This window comes from Otolemur garnettii, unplaced genomic scaffold (genome assembly GCF_000181295.1).
Source record: "Otolemur garnettii isolate 467f Iridium unplaced genomic scaffold, OtoGar3 scaffold00152, whole genome shotgun sequence".
Taxonomy (NCBI): Eukaryota; Metazoa; Chordata; class Mammalia; order Primates; family Galagidae; genus Otolemur; species Otolemur garnettii.
The window spans coordinates 1,650,510-1,669,635 of NW_003852547.1; the positions used below are offsets into that span (position 1 = coordinate 1,650,510).

The 19,126-nt window shown below is 41.9% G+C and overlaps 1 protein-coding gene and 1 pseudogene across 1 annotated transcript in view; both read right to left on the reverse strand.

Moving 5' to 3' along the window:
- Positions 1 to 241: 241 nt before the first annotated feature.
- On the reverse strand, positions 242 to 457 carry LOC111728347 (annotated as a pseudogene).
- Positions 458 to 6,663: 6,206 nt separating this feature from the next.
- Positions 6,664 to 19,126, reverse strand: part of ZNF112 (zinc finger protein 112) — a 16,533-nt gene continuing 4,070 nt past the window's right edge. The window contains exons 3-5 of the mRNA XM_023519012.1: positions 15,598 to 15,724; positions 10,859 to 10,954; positions 6,664 to 9,244 (exon numbers count right to left, since the gene is read on the reverse strand). Of these exons, the coding sequence (XP_023374780.1) occupies positions 6,741 to 9,244; positions 10,859 to 10,954; positions 15,598 to 15,724 (2,727 nt within the window). The 3' untranslated portion in view covers positions 6,664 to 6,740. The remainder of the gene's footprint in view (positions 9,245 to 10,858; positions 10,955 to 15,597; positions 15,725 to 19,126) is intronic.

Here is a 19,126-nt window from a genome sequence, read left to right on the forward strand (position 1 = left end):
AAAAAAAAAAAAAAAAAAAAAAAGAAATAAACACAGGTATGTGTATAGAGAAAATGAAAAAGAAAAAAGGAAAACTCCCAAAAGACCCTGGAGTACATAGGAGGTGACTACGACAGCAATCTTTTCCTTTGTAGAGGACAGGGCAGGAGTCCCCTCTCAGCTGCAAATTCTGGAGACTGAATGCTGGAGTTGGGGACGGGGGCATCCCCAGTCCGCGTCACAAGAAGATGTCACACCACTGTCAGAGGCATCCAAAGCAATCTCGGGACTGCTTAGCATTAGTTCCACACATATTCTGCCTCTGTTCCCTGAAGAAGTCTTCATCTTTCTTGAACACCAGGAACTGGGCAAGGACCACATATGCCTTGTCAAAGCCCCTTTCGTCCAACTTCTTGCCCAGGACGTCATCAATCCCAGCTAAGCTCCGCACTTGCTTTTCCCTCAAGGGCTCTGCCATGAAGTCTTGATGCTTTTAGGAGGCTGTCATATTGATCAGGTTTAATCAGCACCTCCAGTTCCTGTAATGGTTCCTGGCACCACCTGCCACTCCCATCAATACCTCAAGCCACTAGCATTTACTTTCATCTTAATGACTTACACAGTTCTTTATTTCTTTTGGTATATCCAAACCTATTTTTGGTATGCTGTTCTTCCTGTGTGTACAAATTTCTTTAATGTTTCTTTTCTTTTCTTTTTTTTTAGAGACAGAATTTCATTTTGTCATCCTCGTAGAGTGCTGTGCTGTCACAGCTCACAGCAACTTCCAGGTCTTGGGCTTAGGTGATTCTCTTGCCTCAGCCTCTCAATTAGCTGGCACTACTGGTGCCGGCAACAACACCTGGCTATTTTTTTGTTGCAGTTTGGTCAGGGCCGGGTTTGAACCCACCACCCTTGGTATATGGGGCTGGTGCCCTGCTTACTGAGCCACAGGCACCACTCTCCTTTAATGTTTTAGTGCAGATCTGCTAGTAGTGAAGTCTATCAGCTTTTCTTCACCTGAAAACATCTTTGTTTTGCATATTTTCTGAGAATTTTTTTCCACTGGGCTTATTTATTCATTTTGAGAGTCTTAACTCAGTGACCCTGGGGCTGAGTGCTATGACATCACAGCTCACAGCAAGTTAAAATGCTTGGGCTCAAGCAATTCACTTGTGCCTCCCAAATAGCTGGAACTACAGGCCTAGCTAGTTTTTCTATTTTTAGTAGACACAGGGACTCACTTTACTCAGGCTGGTCTGGAACTCTTGAGCTCAGTTGATCCACCTGCCTTAAGTATAAGCACATGTGGCACCAATGCTCCCAGTAGTGCTAGGATTATTGGTGTGAGCCATTGCACCTGGCTGGGCTTATAATTTTTGATTGAAAGTACTTTTGATTCAAAATATTAAAGATGTGGCTTGGTGCCAGTAGCTCAGTGGTTAGGGTGCTGGCCACATGCACTGGGGCTGGTGGATTTGAACCTTGCCAGGGCTAAACATTGCTAAACAATAATGACAACAATAACAACAACAACAACAAAGCCAAAAAAACAGCCAGGCGTTGTGGCAGGTGCCTGTAGTCCTAGCTACTGGGAGGCTGAGGCAAGAGAATGGCGTAAGCCCAAGAGTTTGAGTTTGAGGTTGCTGTGAGTTATGACACCACGGCACTATACCAAAGGCTGCATAGTGAGACTGTCTAAAAAAAAAAATGTTAAAGATGTAACTCCATTGTCTTCTGGCCTGAATGGTTTCTGATAAGAAGTCTGTTTTTCTCATCTCTGCTTCTTTTTTTTTTAGAAACAGAGTCTCACTTTCCTTCCCTTGGTAGAGTGCCGTTGCATCACAGCTCACAGCAACCTCCAGCTCCTGGGCTTAGGCGATTCTCCTGCCTCCCGAGCAGCTGGGACTACAGGTGCCAGCCACAACACCCGGCTATTTTTTGTTGCAGTTCGGCCGGGGCCGGGTTTGAACCCACCACCCTTGGTATTTGGGGCCGGCGCCCTGCTCACTGAACCACAGGCGCCACCCTCATCTCTGCTTGTTATTTGTAAGGTATACTTTTTCTCTGTTTGCCACTAATACTTTCTTAGCATTGTCCGTTTTGAGCTGTTAGTCAATAATGTGCCTAGTTTTGTGTTTTAAATCCTGCTTCAGTATTGTGAAGTTCTTGGATCTGGGTGAAATATTTTATTACTTTTGGAAAATTCTCAGCCATTATCTCTTTAAGTATCTTTTCTTCCCATTTGCTCTCTCTTCTGCACCTCAGATTCCCAATTATGCAAATATTAGACCCTATAATGTTGTCAAATTGTTACTCTGTTTTCTTCACATCTTGTCTGTATTTTAGTTTGGGTTAATTTCAGTTGTCTTATATTCAAGTTCTCTGACACTTTTCTCAGCTGTGTTGAGCTAATTCATCCTTCAAAAGCAAAAACATGATAAATTTTCTTTCTAGAATTTCCCATTTGGCTACTATATTCCACTGAACTGCCCCATCTATTGAAGCATGTTGTCTGCCCTTTTCACTACAGCCCTTAGCACATCAGTTATGTAAAATTCTCTGATAATTCCAAAATACGGTCGTCTGTGTGTGTGTGTGTGAGACAGAGCCTCAAGCTGTCACCTGTGGCATCACAGCTTACAGCAACCTCCAACTCCCGGGCTTAAGTGATTCTCCTGCCTCAGCCTCCCAATTAGTTGGGACTACAGGTGCCCGCCACAACGCCCAGCTATTTTTTGGTTGTAGTTGTCATTGCTGTTTGGCAGGCCCAGGCTGGATTCGAATCTGCCAGCTCTGGTGTATGTAGCTGGTGCCTTAGCTGCTTGAGCTATAGGCGCCGAGCCCATCTCTGTGTTTTTATTAATTGGTCTGCTGTCTCTTGGCAGCTCATCCACACTTTTTATTTTTTCTTAATCAAATGACAGCTAATGTATATAGAATAGTAGACATTGAAGTAAATAGTTTTGTTTTCTGGCTGGACATATCTGTTCTTCTAGGATGTTAGGGTGGAGAATTGAATTGCTCTACTCAGAAATTAGGTTTTGTTGCAATATTTATCTTACTGTACCACTGGCTTCAAATTTCTCTATTGTTATTATGCCTTGTGCTTAGAGTGGAAGGTTGAGTACCAGAGAATTTTTCTCAGTGTCCCAGCTCAATACATGGCTTTTGGTCATCCACGTGCTCCTGTGCCACAGGATTATCTGCCCATGTTCTTCCCTCTACCCAGGGTAGTCTATTGTCACTAGAACTAGGGAAGCCTCTTTGTAGGATGTGGTTGTCTTGGTTAGTCTCAGTCTTTTTTTTTTTTGAGACAGAGTCTCACTATGTCACCCTCAGTAGAGTGTTGTGGCATCACAGCTCACAGCAACCTCAAACTCTTGGGCTTAAGCGATTCTCTTGCCTCAGCCTCCTGAGTAGCAGGGACTCCAGGTGCCCACCACAACACCCAGCTTTTCTTTTTGCTATTGTCATTGCTGTTTAGCTGGCCTGGGCTGGGTTCAAACCCACCAGCCTCGGTGTATGTGGCCAGTGCTGTAAACACTGTGCTATGGGCGCCGAGCCATAGTCTCAGTCTTCCAAGAGGAGATTGGAAGGCCAAAATTCTATTCATTTTGGGAAGCCAGAACTTTGCACAGTAACATGAGACAGAATCTCTTTTCCCTCAGCTGTGAACAAAAAAGTAGATGATAACGCCATATTGTGAGCAAGCTGAAGATTAGAGTTCGCACAGAAGGACAGAAGTGAGAGAATCAGAGAAAAGCATTGTAAGTCACCTGTCTCACCCAGACAAGTCCTACCCTATCTGTGTCTTATCATTTATATGAACTAAAAAAAATTGGTTTAAGCAATACTGAAGTTTCTGATCCTTATAACTAAAAGCATCCTTCATGAGCTCTCATGATCTTTCCTTGTGATAACAGGAACAAATGCATTAGAAGCCCTGGTTTTCTGATGATACTGTGCAATTTGAACCAGCACCTCGGAAGCCAGGTTAAGCCAGTGCTTTGGTCATTCTATTCACCCAACAGGGGCAAATCTGACAGAAAAATATGTGATGCATTAATTTCTACTACTGGATTCCAGTAGCATATCCGAGGCTACGTGAACTTTGAGGCCAAAGAAATTTCACACAAAGTTGTAAACAGCTAATCCTCAAAAAATCCAGAAAATTGCTGGGCTCAGTGCCTCATGCTTGTAATCCTAGTACTCTGGGAGGGTGAGCCAAGTAGATTGCCTGAGCTCAGGAGTTTCAGGCCAGCCTAAGAGCAAGACCCCCATCTCTAAAAATAGCCCAGCACTGTGTCGGCGCCTGTAGTCCCAGCTACTTGGGGAGGCTGTGGCAAGAGGATTGCTTGAGCCCAAGAGTTTGAGATTGCTATGAGCTATGATGCCATAATACTTTTCTGAGGACGACAAAGACTGTCTCAAGAAAAAAAAATCCAGAAAAATTAAAAAATTAATGACAGAAATTTTATTCTTTAATTTTAGCCATAATGCCAAATAATTAAATATAATGAGAAGAAATCATATAATGAGTTCTTAAGTACAAGGAATAATATTCCAATAGTTGATCATTTCTTTGGTAAAACTGGCAAATGTTCATTACATTTTTAAACCAAGTACAAAAATGAAAAAAAAGCCCCCCTGTATATATAATGAGTTATCTTTCACACACTGTCTATGAGCATGTATTTGAACATATATGTAAATGCTTAAATTAACTCGGTATCATGAAAGTAGAATTCACATTTTCAATAAATATGCATGACCATTTATTATCATTTCTTACTTATTCCATACTTTCTGTAGCTCCATAATGTATGAAAATATAGAAATAGCCAAATTCCTATTGATGGACATTTATTTCCAGTTTAAAAAATTGATATTGTACAATTCTTCCTCATTATAAAAATTAGTTATACATTCTTATTTCCATCTGCAAATTTTACTTTCTGATATTAAATATTTTTATATATATTGGATGACAAGCATGTATTTTTTACTGTCACTAACAAAACACATTGCTTTTAAAGACAGAGACTAGCAAGTAAATGACAACACTATCCTAATCATCAATGTATTTGATAAAATGTGTAGAAAAATTCAAGACTTTTCCCCTTTTTTTTTTTTTTTGAGACAGAGCCTCAAGCTCTCGCCCTGGGTAGAGTGCTATGGCGTCGAAGCTCACAGCAACCTCCAACTCCTGGCTTAAGTGATTCTTTTGTCTCAGCCTACTGAGTAGCTGGGACTACAAGCGCCGACCACAGTGCCGGCTATCTTTTTGGTTGTAGTTGTCATTGTTGTTTGGCAGGCCCAGGCCAGATTCGAACCTGCCAGCTCTGGTGTATGTGGCTGGCGCCTTAGCCACTTGAGCTACAGGTGCCACCCAAGACTTTTCCCTTTTTGTGTGAGTATGGGGCTGGAGAACTTGACAAAATTAAAGTCCTTCAAACTTGTCAGAAACTTTTCCTAAGGAGATTTGGATTGGACAAATCCAAACTGACTTAGCAATCGGTCAGATCAAATAGACTTTGATAGAAACACAGAGAGTAAAAAACCAAGTACTGTAATTTTTTTGACATTTATTAAAAAGTATTTGCTATCAGTAACCATTTCTGACACTTTCCAAATATTACAGTAAAACTCTGCCTTAATAGCAGAGTAGAAAATTCAATTATGTTAAATACAGTGTTTCATTTTTCCAAAGTTAACCAGGAGCATTATTAGTTTGTACTGTCATTTAAAGTGCACACTTGTGTGCATATACATGCACACATAAACTTCAACTGATAGTATACGGTACAGAGGCCAAATGTTAAGAAATTCAGCACATCGGCCAGGCATAGTGGCTCATGCCTATAAACCTAGCACTCCGGGAGGCAGAGGCGGGTGGATTGCCTGAGTTCACAGGTTCAAGACCAGCCTGAGCAAGTTTGAGACTCCCGCCTCTAAAAATAGCCAGGTGTTGTGGTGGGACACCTGGAGTCCCAGCTACTCAGGAGCCTGAGACAAGAGAATTGCCTGAGTTCAAGAGTTTGAGGTTGCTGCAAGCTATGATGCCATGGCACTCTACCGAGTGTGACAAAGTGAGATTCTGTCTCAAAACAAACAAAAAAAAATTTAGCACATCCCTGCTCAAGGTGGTACATAGGATGGGACCCAATTCCAATAAGGTTACAACCAAATTCACGTTATTTCAGATTGTAATACCGTTTGATGTTCTACATTTCAAGTAAATACGTATTACTTGAAATGACTTTATTAAGATTACTTAAAATTTTCAACATTTACATACTTTTTACTCATTTAGCAAAAAGTACTGAGCACCTACACTTAGTTCTGAAATGTTGTTTTGTAGACTTGCTGGTTTATAAAACCCTATCTACTATGCAAAGATTGATGTTAATGTTCTGACAAGAATCCCTATGGAACCCTCTGACCATTATGAATGTTGAAGTTGGCAGAAACATTACATTTTCTTTTCTTGCTGACAGCAAACGCCAGCCCTTGAGCTTAGGCAATTCTCTTGCCTCAGCCTCCCGAATAGCTGGGACTACAGGCGCCCACCACAACGCCCAGCTATTTTTTGTTGCAGTTTGGCCAGGGCCGGGTTCAAACCCACCACCCTCAGTATATGGGGCCAGCACCCTACTCACTGAGCCACAGGCACTGCCCCATTACATTTTCATTTTTACAAGATTATTTTACCATTTAAAATACTCTAGTGACTAGAAAATGTCAGCTCCTACTTAATGACTTCAAAACAAAACAGAATCTTCATTTCTGTGTAGATTCTCTGCTGAAGGGTAATCCTTACCATACACTTCACTTTTATAGAATTTATCACCACTATGGACTCTTTGATGAATTAGAAGACCTGAGCTCCAACGAAAACCCTTACCACATGCATCACATTTGTATGGTTTCTCTCCTGTGTGAACTCGCTGATGAGCTTGAAGATTTGACCTCTGACTGAAGCCCTTTCCACATACCTCACATTTGTATGGTTTCTCCCCAGTGTGGACTCTATGGTGGGCTTGAAGACTTGAATACCCACTGAAACCTTTACCACACTGTTCACATTTATAGGGTCTCCCTTCTGCATGAACTCTCTGATGTGCTTGAAGGCGTGAACTCTCACTAAAGCCCTTTGTACACACTTCACATTTATATGGTTTCCCTCCTGTGTGTACCCTCTGATGTGCTTCAAGGCGTGAACTTTGACTAAAGCCTTTTCCACACATCTCACATTTATATGGTTTCACTCTAGTGTGCACTCTCTGATGACCTTGAAGATAGGCTCTCTGACTGAAGCCTTTCCCACATACCTCACATATATATGGTCTCTCTCCAGAGTGGACACTCTGATGACTTTGAAGATATGATCTCTGACTGAAGCTCTTACCACACTCATCACATTGGTATGGCTTTTCCCCTGTGTGGACTCTCTGATGGGCCAAAAGAGTTGAGGCCTTACTGAAGCCTTTACCACATTCTCCACATTTATAGGGTTTTTCTCCTGTGTGAACTCTCTGATGAATCTGAAGATTAAAGCTCCAACTGAACCCTTTCCCACACTCATCACATTTGAATGGTTTTTCTCCAGTGTGGACTCTCTGATGGCCTTGAAGGTGTGAACTCCTACTGAAGCCCTTACCACACTCCTCACACTTGTATGGTTTTTCTCCAGTGTGAACTCTCTGATGGCCTTGAAGGTATGAATTCCGACTGAAACCCTTCCCACATTCCTCACATTTGTATGGTTTTTCTCCAGTGTGGACTCTCTGATGGGCTTGAAGGTATGAACTCCGGCTGAATCCCTTATCACACTCTTCACATTTGTAAGGCTTCTCTCCTGTGTGGACTCTCTGATGAACATTAAGAACTGATCTATGACTGAAGCTTTTGCCACATGCATTGCATTTGTATGGCTTCTGTCCAGTGTGAACTCTCTGATGATCTTTAAATTTTGTACTCCAGTTGAAGACATTCCCACACTCCTTGTAAGTTTTCTCTCCAATGTTAATTTTCTGATGGCCTTGAAGATACAAATTTCGACTGAAGTTGTTACTCCAGACATAATGTTTATAGGGTTGTTCCCTATTGTGGACTATCTGAAGATCTTGAAAATGTGAGGCTAGATTGAAGCCATTACCATACTCCTCAGAATTATAGGGATTCCCTTTCATGTGAACGCTATGTTGAATGCTAAGATTTGAACCACAAATGAAACCCTTCCCATACTCTATACTTGTGTAGAGTTTCTCTTTAGTGTGAATTTTCTCATGGACTTGAAGACATGAATTCTCATTAAAGACATTCCCACTCTCCTCATATTCAGGGGGTTCCTCTCTAGTTTCAAATCTAAAAACACTATTAGGGTCTAAGCTATGATTAAAGGCTTTTTCATAAATATTGCACCTATAGGACATCTCCCCTGTGTGGGTAAGTTCATACGTATTAACAGAGGAGTATTGATTTAAATTCTCACCATATTCACTATATTTACGTGGTTTCTTCTCTGTATGCTCTCTGTGATGGGACTGCAGATGTGAGCTCTCAACATCATCTTCTCTCTGAATATTCTGATGAATATGAAGAACTGAACTATTCCTATAGAACTGTCTACATGGACCGTATGTATAGGGCTTTTTAGCCAACTGAAACTGCTGATGAACTTCAGAGCAGGAGTTATTACTGAAGGCTTTTCTATACTCAGTGCAGGGGAAGGGATTTTGCCTCATGTGAATTGAGTCCTGATTAAGTAAGGATACCTTCATGGCATCTTCTCCACAGTCATGACAGCTGTAATTTTTTTCTTTTCTGTGGACTCCTAGATTATCTTTGTGACGTGAGATCCAACTGATGCTGTTACACTTACAGAAATTATTTTTTATGAAAATGTGCTGACATTTACACTGACAATTACATGACTGTGTCAGATACATCTTCCTCCAACAATGTTGGGCCCTCCAAGAAGGAAGCTCTCGATTTTTTATATAATTAGAACCATCTTCTATATGAGTTAATGTATAGTTCTCATCTTCAGAAATATGAATTGGTATTCCTGCCTGAACCTGGCAGAGGGAATCACCTTGTTCTCGTAACTGGAAATTCTTTTCTTGAAAAATTTTCATGGAATCTTGACACCTGATTAACCCATCGGCACCTTGTTGCCAAGGACAGGAAGAAAGCTCTTTGGGAGATAGGCAGCTTAATCGCACTTCTTGAATACTCTCCATCTTTTGTTGATTCTTGTTTCCTTTAAGGATAAAGAGAATTCAGACATACATACAAGTGAATGCTTTATTTGGAGATTTCAAGATTTTGCACTTAGGTCATAAAATGAAACTTGAATGAATCAAAAGAAAATTCATGTCACTAATTCTAAGAATTCTTAGAAAATGCCTCTTCTTTGGCTATATGACGTATGGGTTGAGTACCCCTAATTCAACTATCTAAAATCTCCAACTTTTTGAGGGCACTAGACTCCAGCCTGGGCAACACAGCAAGAATTCATCTCAAAAGAGTTCTTGAGTAATATCTTATCTATAAGCCCCATCCTATCCTCAATTTAAGAAAAAGGTAAAAAGAGGTAGCGCTAGTAGCTCAGTTGGCAGGGCACCAGCCATATACACCAAGGGTGGTGGGTTTGAAGCCGGCCCCAGCCAAATAGCCGGGCTTTGTGGCAGGCACCTGTAGTCCCAGGTACTTGGGAGGCTGTGGCAAGAAAATTGCTTAAGCCCAAGAGTTTGAGAGTTTGAGGTTGCTGTGAGCTGTGATGCCACAGCACTCTACCGAGGGCAACATAATGAGACTCTTTTCTCAAAAAAAAAAAAAAAAAAAAGAAAAGAAAAAGAAAGAAAAAAGAAAAGTTCATACTGATGACTCTGTGTTATTAGGCTCTGGGGCTTTAATTGTGGGATAACACTTGAAGGTATATCCGTAACTACTCAGCTTGGTAATTTTAAGAGATGTTTAGTTGGCTTGGCACCCATAGCACAGTGGTTACAGCGCCGGCCACATGCACAGAGGCTGGCAGGTTCGTACCTGGCCTGGGCCAGCTAAACAACAATAACAACTGCAACAACAACAACAACAAAAAATAGCCAGGTGTTGTGGCGGGTGCCTGTAGTCCCAGCTACTTAGGAGGCTAAGGCAGGAGAATTGCTTAAGCCCAAGAGCTTGAGGTTGTTGTGAGCTGTGATGCCACACGGCACTCTACAGAGGGTGACATAGTGAGACTCTGTCTCAAAAAAAAAAAAAAAAGAGAGAGATGTTTAGTGATGTCTCTGGCTTCTCAAAAGGAAAACTTTCAGTTTTTACAATAATATAACATAGGAGGCATGTCAGATAAACTATATGAGAAGTTTGGGCTACTAAACAGAGCTAATCATAACGTTTATAGTTTTGAGTATGATCAAAACCATCCAACATAAATCCATATATAAACAGTAGAACCTCCATAGCTGACCACCTCCTTATATTGAGCACCTCCCTAATTTGACCTAATTTTCATAGATCAGACATGCACTACGTGTACATATCAGTACAGCAGGCCTAGTTCCATATGTTGATCACCTCCATATGTTGACCAGTTTGTTAAAGTCCCTTGAGTGGTCAACTTACAGAGGGTCTAACTGACAAGTCTGAGGGGCAGCAATGGGCAATGCCACTAGAAAAGATGGAACAAGCAAAAGTAAGTGAATGTTGAAAATTAAAGGGAGTTGAGGGGACAGGTACCTCTGAAGTACTTTGAATTGACTAGGTGTGAAATTGGGAGCCACTGGAGAGTTTAAACAGAGAAGTGACATGTTCTGACTGGTATTCTAGAAGGGAGTCTCTGGCTGCTGTCTTCCCGCTACACAGTTCTCACCTGAACACCCATCTCTTAGGGTTTCTGTTTCCACCACCAGAAGATTTTCTTCTTTCTCCAACTGGGCTATTAGATCTGGTTTGAAGGGCTGATGTGCTATAAAAGAAAAGAAAGGAAAGCAAAAGGTTTTAAGTTTGATGGTGTCTACTTTGTCCCAATTTGTCAAAACTTGACCAAGTGTGGCTCTCTCTTATATTCCTTCTACCCTAGTACTTCTCACCACTCTAAGAAACTAGCTTCATGATTTTCCTTCTTTTTTTCTTTGAGATAGACTCTCACTCTGTCACCCTGGGTAAAGTGCCATGGCATCATAGCTCACAGCAACCACAAATTCCTGGGTTCAAGTGATCTCTTCCCTTAGCCTCCTGAGTAGCTGGGACTGCAGGTGCCTACCACCATGCTTGACTAATTTTCCTATTTTTAGTAGAGATAGGCTTTCGTTCCTGTTCATATTTGTCTCACTCAAACTCCTCAGCTAAAGCAATCCACCGGCCTAGGCCTCCCGGAGTGCTGGGATTACAGGTATGAGCCATCACACCCAGCCTGTGATTTTCTGATTAATCCTTCCTTCCTGTATTTCTCCTTACAAAGATAAGCAGATACATAAATTCTGTGTTAGGTACTCATTCTCCCTTCTTTCTCCCATGAATTGTAGTAGACTAGTAATACTCTTGCACTATCTTTGGATTCCTAGAAATGGACTATCTTTAGGGAAAATTCCTAGAAACGGATTGCTAGGGTAGGGTAAATACCTAACTGTGTTACATATTGTCAAATTCCCCTCCGTAGGGGTTGTAGCATTTTCCATTATTTCTTTCAATGTATGAAAATGCTATATTTGCCACAGCTTTGCCAAAACTAGGTATAGTGTTAAGTTTTTGAATTTTGTCAAACTCATGGGTGAAAAATGATAATTCAGTAGAATTTTAATTGGTATTTCTCTTATTTTTAATGAAACTTAACACTATGCATATGTATACATATTTAAATGTGTGTATGTGTATGTACATGAATACATCTGCATACACAAATACATCCCTCCTAGCTATATCTCCTGAGACCAAGAAACAAAGACCTAGCATCCAGACTTTGATGTGCAATACCATTCCCTGATATAAGCAAAGGATAATTCCAGAGAGCAGCAGAAGATGAGCAGAGAACATCATACATTGCCATAAAGTAAGAAAGTGCTCACAGAAAAGAAAAAAAGATTGGGGGCAGGTTACAAGGGCACAGAGCCAGCTCAAAGGACCCAAATTTGAGGTAACATTACCATCAAAATAATGACAGTAATAAATTGTAAACCATTTCATTTTATTATTATTTTTTTGAGACAGAGTCTCAAGCTGTTACCCTGGGTAGAAAGCTGTGGTGTCACAGCTCACAGCAACCTCAAACTCTTGGGCTTAAGTAATTCTTTTACCTCTGCTTCAGCCTCCCAAGTAGCTAGGATTACAGGCACCTACCACAATGCCCGGCTATTTTTTGGTTCCAGTTGTCATTGTTGTTTGGCAGGCCCGGGCTGGATTCAATCCTGCCAGCTCCAGTGTAGGTGGCTGGCTCCCTAGCTGCTGAGCTACAGGTGCCGAGCCAACTGTAAACCATTTTAGAAAAAGAGTTCATGGCCAGGCATGAGAGATAAATGGCCATCATGTGCCTCCAGATGCAATTCCCTCGCAAGGATACTCTACCTGTGTAGTGTTACCACTTGCAGGGATCATCTGAACTTAATTCTGAGGAAGCATTAGTAATACTCTGTTAAAAATAGGGGGAGGGACGACAATACCCTTATAAAAAAAATCACTGTTGGGTGGCGCCTGTGGCTCAAAGAAGTAGGGCACTAGCCCCATATGCCAGAGGTGGTGGGTTCAAACCCAGTCCCTGCCAAAAACTGCAAAAAAAAAAAAAAAAAAAGTCAGTCTTCATGACAAAGAAATGCCATGGAAATGTCCTAAATGAGAGAAGGCTAACGAGACATGGCAACCAGACTAGACTGTAGACTAGATCCTGTTCTGGAGAGAGAAAAATATGCTTTAAGAAATATAAGTGCAGCAGCACCTGTGGTTCAGTGGGTAGGGCACCGGCCCCATATACTGAAGGTGGCAGGTTCAAAGCTGGCCCTGGCCAGCTAAAACAGCAGTGGCAACTGAAACAAAAAATAGCTGGGCGTTGTAGCAGGCACCTGTGGTCCTAGCTACTTGGGAAGCTGAGGCAAGAGAATCACTCAAGCCCAAGAGCTGGAGGTTGCTGTGAGCTGTGATGCCACAGCACTCTACTCAGGGTGACACAGTAAGACTCTGTCTCAAAAAAAAAAAAAAAATATATATATATATATATATATACACACACACACATATAAAAAGTGGGCCTCTTGGCCTACTTGTCCTGGCAATGGAGGCCCATTCACTTTCTGTGGTGAATGAATCCTGTTCTGTAAGCCTATATCTTGCTCTTACTCTGTAAATCCTTCTCTTCCTCAATAAACTTTGTTACATGCTTGCTTTAAAAAATATATAAGTGGGTGGCGCCTGTGGCTCAGTGAGTAGGGTCCCTATCCCATATACTGAGGGTGGCAAGTTCAAACCCAGCCCCAGCCAAACTGCAACAAAAATAGCCGGGTGTTATGGTGGGTGCCTGTGGTCCCAGCTATTAGGGAGGCTGAGGCAAGAGATTCACCTAAGCCCAGGAGTTGGAGGTTGCTGTGAGCTGTGACGCCATAGCACTCTATAGAGGGTGACAAAGTAAAACTGCCTTAAGATCTTAAAAAAAAAAGTGATTTCATAATTAAAATGAGAGTATAAGTCATAGATTAGACAAAAGTACATGTATTATAGCTGTACTGGGGACATGTGAGAGAAAATTCCTTTTTTTACAAAATAAACTGTGCAGGAAAAGATTAACCTTGTCCAAACAGAGGTCTGGCTTTTGCCCTTAGTTGCTGAGGGTAATCTTTAAGTCCCTGGACTATCCTGCCTGATAACAGCATCTTCTGTTTACCAAAGAAGCCTTGGGCCACGCCACATAGTTAAACAATGTGATTTATAACGGGGGCTTTAAGCCATGTGGTATCATCATAACTTCTGGAGGGGTGGAGTCTCACATCAGGCACCCAGGTGGTCAACCATATCCAAATGACCAAGCTCCAATAAAAACTCTGGACACCAAGAGTCAGGCTGGCAATACTCCAAGTGTATTGTCATACATCATTGCTGGGAAGAATAAATCCTGTAATGACTCGACTGGAGAGAGACGTTTAGGCTTGGAATTCTCCTGGACTCCACCCTATGGGCCTCTTCTCTTGGTTGATTTTGGTTGATTTTAATATGTTTCCTTTCCTTGAAATAACCACCATGAGAATAACAGCTTTCAGTGGTTGAGAACCACTGATTAAGAGAGAAAGGACCATAGTTTATGTAAATTACCCTCAAGTGGTTTAGACAAAATATACATATACATATATTTTCATATACACATAAATAAACCTGGAGAAAGAACATAAGTGCAAATATAAGGCAAATGGGGTAAAATGTTATTAGCAGTGAATCAAGGTACAAAGCTATGTGGGTGTTCTTGTTCTTTTACTTTTGCAAATTTACTGTAAGCTTAAAGTTATTTACAAATACATTGTTAAAGAAAAAACAAAAGTGCCTCCAAAAAGTCAAAATAAGGCCAGGCATGGTGGCTCATGCCTATGACCCTAGCACTCTGGGAGGCCAAGGTAGGTGGATTGCCTGTGCTCAGGAGTTCGAGACCAACCTGAGCAAGACTGAGACCCTGTCTCCACTAAAAATAGAAAAACTAGCCAGCATTGTGGTGGGTGCTTATAGTCCTAAAGTCCCAGCTACTTGGGAGGCTGAGGCAAGAGGATTGCTTGAGCATAAGTTTGAGGTTACTATGAACTATGATGCCATGGCAGTCAAATAAACAAATCTAAAAAACAAAGTCAAGGTTTTTCTTTTTTTTTTTTTTTTCTTGAGACAGAGTCTCACTTTGTCACCCTCGGTAGAGTGTTGTGGCATCATAGCTCATAGCAACCGCAAACTCTTGCTCAGGGCTGGTCTTGAACCTGTAAGCTCAGGCAATCCACCTGCCTTGGCCTCCCAGAGTGTTAGGGTTACAGGCATGAGCCACTGCGCCCAGCAAAAAGTCAAGTTAGTGAACAGTTACTGGGGCCTTGAAAAACAAAAAAGCTGGATGTAGGGCATGGTGGTTCACACCTGTAATCCCAGAACCTTGAGAAGCCAAGGTAGGAGGAGGAGTGAACTCTTAAGGCCAGGAGTTCAAGACCAGCCTGGGAAACAGTGAGCTCCTATCCTCACAAAAAATAAAAAACTAGCTGAACATAGTGGCATGTGTCTGTAATCCTAGCTACTCAGGAGGCTGAGGGCAGAAGGATCACTTGAGCCTGGGAAGTCATGGTTACAGGAGCTATAACAGCATTCCTCCAGCCTGGAAGACAGAGTGAGACCTTTTCTAAGAAAAAAAAGTTGAGCAAATTAATAAACTGGATTGATGACAAACCAATGGAGCAGGACCACCATTTGCCCATTTTACGATTGAAAAGGAAGGACAAACTTTTGCCTGGAGAGAATCATCAGAAACATCTTGTCTCTGTTGTACAGGTAGGACTTCTGAAATCATTTTTAGATTTTTGAACAACTGAGTCATAGTTTCAAACAATTGAGCACAAAGACACTCCAGGAGGCTGCCACTGAGTTACAAAGGGCACCTGTTCTCACCCACTAGGAGCAGGTTCTTGAAATTCTCCAGCATCACATCTCGGTACAGCCTCCTCTGCGCAGAATCCAGTAGCCCCAGCTCCTCCTCTGTGAAGACCACAGCCACGTCCTTGAATGTCACCATCTCCTACAATACCAAACACATGCAGACTATGACGGCGGGGCAGCACTGAGATGTAAAGGATAGGAATCTATTCTGGACTTGGAGGGACTTGAGTCAAATTTAAGTAGCTGCCTTCTTTTTGCCTTCCATACTGCTAATTCCATCCACCAAAAGGGCCGTAAGAGAAAAAAAATCCTTGCACTTCAAATTGTTATCGTTTGTTAGTACTCATATAGGTAAGCTCCTGGAACTCTGTTGCATCCTGGGTTACTAATACTTTAAATTTTGCCAATAATGACATTTTCTCCACAAAAGTTCTAGTTTCGGCTCGGCACCTGTGGCTCAAATGGCTAAATCCAGCCCAGGCCTGTCAAACAACAATGACGGCTGCAACCAAAAAATAGCCAGGCGTTGTAGCAAGTGCCTGTGGTCCCAGCTACTTGGGAAGCAGAGGCAGGAGACTCGCTTGAGCCCAGGAGTTGGAGGTTGCCGTGGGCTATGATGCCATAGCACTCTACCCAGGGGGACAGCTTGAGGCTCTGTCTCAGAAAAAAAAAAAGTTCTAGTTTTGACAGTATCTGATGGCATCCCTTTCCCATTTTACTCATTCATACACATCACATAGTTGCCAAACTTACAGGCTATTAGTCACTCTTATTGCTCAAGTAGGTAAGTCACCCTCTGTGCCACATCTGAGGACTCCAGTGTGGTGGTGGGCACCACTCTGGAGCCTGACTGCCTGTGTCCACATCTGGATGCTCTTGCCCTGTGCTAGCTGTGTGATCTGGGACAGGTTTCTTCTCTTTTTTTTCTTTGAGACAGTCTCACTTTGTTGCCCTCAGTGGAGTGCCATGGCACCACAGCTCACAGCACCTCACTCTTGGGCTTAAGTGATTCTCTTGCCTCAGCTTCCTGAGTGGCTGGGACTACAGATGCCCGCCAAAACGCCCAGCTATTTTTAGAGAGTAGGTCTTATTCTGGCTCAGACTGGTCTTAAATTCATGAGCTCAGGCAATCCACCCACCTTACACGTGTGAATCACCACACCCAGCCTTTGGGACAGGTTTCTTATCCTCTGTTTTACATGCAGAAGCCTATACCACAGGGTTCTTGTAAGAAAATGAGCAACCACATGTAAACCATTTAGCAACAGTGCCTAGCACGTAGTAAGTACTCAGTAAACATTAGCTGCATTATTAATATTTTCATCTTGCCTTTTATCTCATTTCAGGGCTGCACAGTAATTCAAAGAATTGATGATCTGGAATAGCATGAACTCATTTAATTAATGCCCATTTAGTTTCTTGTTACCTATTATAAACAATGTTGCAAAAACATATGCCCAGGGTAGTGGGTTCGAACCCATGCTGGCCAAACTGCAACAAAAAAATAGCCAGATGTTGTGGCAGGTGCCTGTAGTCCCAGCTACTCTGGAGGCTGAGGCAAGAGAATTGCTTAAACCCAGGAGTTTGAGGTTGCTGTGAGCTGTGATATCATAGCACTCTACCCAGGGCCACAGCTTGAGGCTCTGTTAAAAAAAAGAAAAATATCAAAAATGTAGAAATGGTAATGTTGAAAAATAATGTACTTTAGTTTTGAAATCATAATGGTATTTCCCCCAAAAAAGATTTTTCCAACTTGGTCTACATCTGGCCAATAGTGGACATAAATACTTAAACACACACATACTTTGACAATCTCAGAAGCAAATTTGAGAAGTAAAAACCAATTTTTTTTTGAGACACAGTCTCAAGTTGTTGCCCTGGGTAGAGTGCCGTGGCATCTCAGCTCATAGCAACCTCCAACTCTTGGGCTTAAACGATTCTCTTGCCTCAGACTCCAAGTACCTGGGACAACAGGCACCCGCCACAATGCCTGGCTATTTTTTGGTTGCAGTTGTCATTGTTTGCTAGGCCCAGGCTGGATACAAACCCATCATCTCTGGGGTATATGGCTGGTGCCCTAGCTGCTGGGGTATATGGCTGCTACAAGCGCCATAAAAACTAATTTTTAAATAATTCATTTTGTAGACCCTGAGGTCTCTTCTTCCATGTAGACTCTTATAACATTTTGCTGTGGGAAAATTTAAAATTTTTATATGAAGACCTTTCAATACTGCATGGTTCTAGCTAGAGTTCAGAGTACCAAAATCTCAGCTCTGAATGAAGAACTCTGGTTTGGTTTGGTTTGCTTTTTTGTCTGTCTTTCCACTCAAATAGTACACTTGAAACTCTTGACCCAAAAGGCTTTGGAGTTGGCCAGAAACTTATCTTTCTGTATGAATATAGACCTCTTATCTTTATCCTAACAGTGCAAATGATTCCAAGGTCCCCCTCAAACAGTCCATTTGCGACCACAACTAGTATGACATATAGAAAGTGCCTGCATGTCCTATGGTATGACTTAAACTTTTAAATCAAGTACCTGTATTGCTCTAATAAAATTATACATGAATAATGAAACTCACAAAGAGACACAGACACATAGAAAGCCTCAAATACTCGGGAAAAAGAACCTAGCTCATACTGTATAAAAACATCTATTTCCGGGTGGCACCTGTGGCTCAGTGAGTAGGGTGCTGGCCCTATATACCGAGGGTGGCGGGTTCAAACCTGACCCCGGCCAAACTGCAACCAAAAAATAGCCGGGCCCTGTGGCAGGCGCCTGTAGTACCAGCTACCTGGGAGGCTGAGGCAAGAGAATCGCCTAAGACAGACAGCTGGAGGTTGCTGTAAGCTGTGATGCCATGGCACTCTACTGAGGGCGACGAAGTGAGACTCTGTCTCTAAAAATAAATAAACAAATAAATAAAAACCCATCTATTCCCCCCCCCCAATATGATCCTGTTAGACAAAACTATAGTTTAGGTATTCTTTTTACAAAAAACCTGTAGTATCACTTATAGGAATTTTTTTTTTTTTTTTTTCAGTTTTCGGCCCCTAGAACATTCAAGACATATAATTTCACAATTCTCTCAGAATTTCTTTTTGAGAAAAGATTGTATATAGGAAACTGATACTATAATATAAAACTGTAAGAACCTTCAGGAGCTTAAAAACTTATGTGTGGGGGGAATAACTTAAAGAAAAGGAGGAGGAGGGTTAACAACAGTTCACTGAAATAATATTAGACAATAAAAATTAAGTGCTATTGACCAGGCAAGGTGGCTCACACTTAAAATCCTAGCACTCTGGGAGGCCGAGGCAGGTGGATTGCCTGGGCTCATAGGTTTAAAACCAACCTGAGCAAGAGTGAGACCCCATCTCTAAAAAGAGCTGAGCATTGTGGGGGGCATCTGTAGTCTCAGCTACTTGGGAGGCTGAGGCAAGAGAATCGCTTGAGCACAAGAGTTTCAGGTTACTGTGAGCTGTGATATCATGCTCTCTACTGAGGGTGCCAGACTGAGACTCTGTCTCAAAAAAAAAA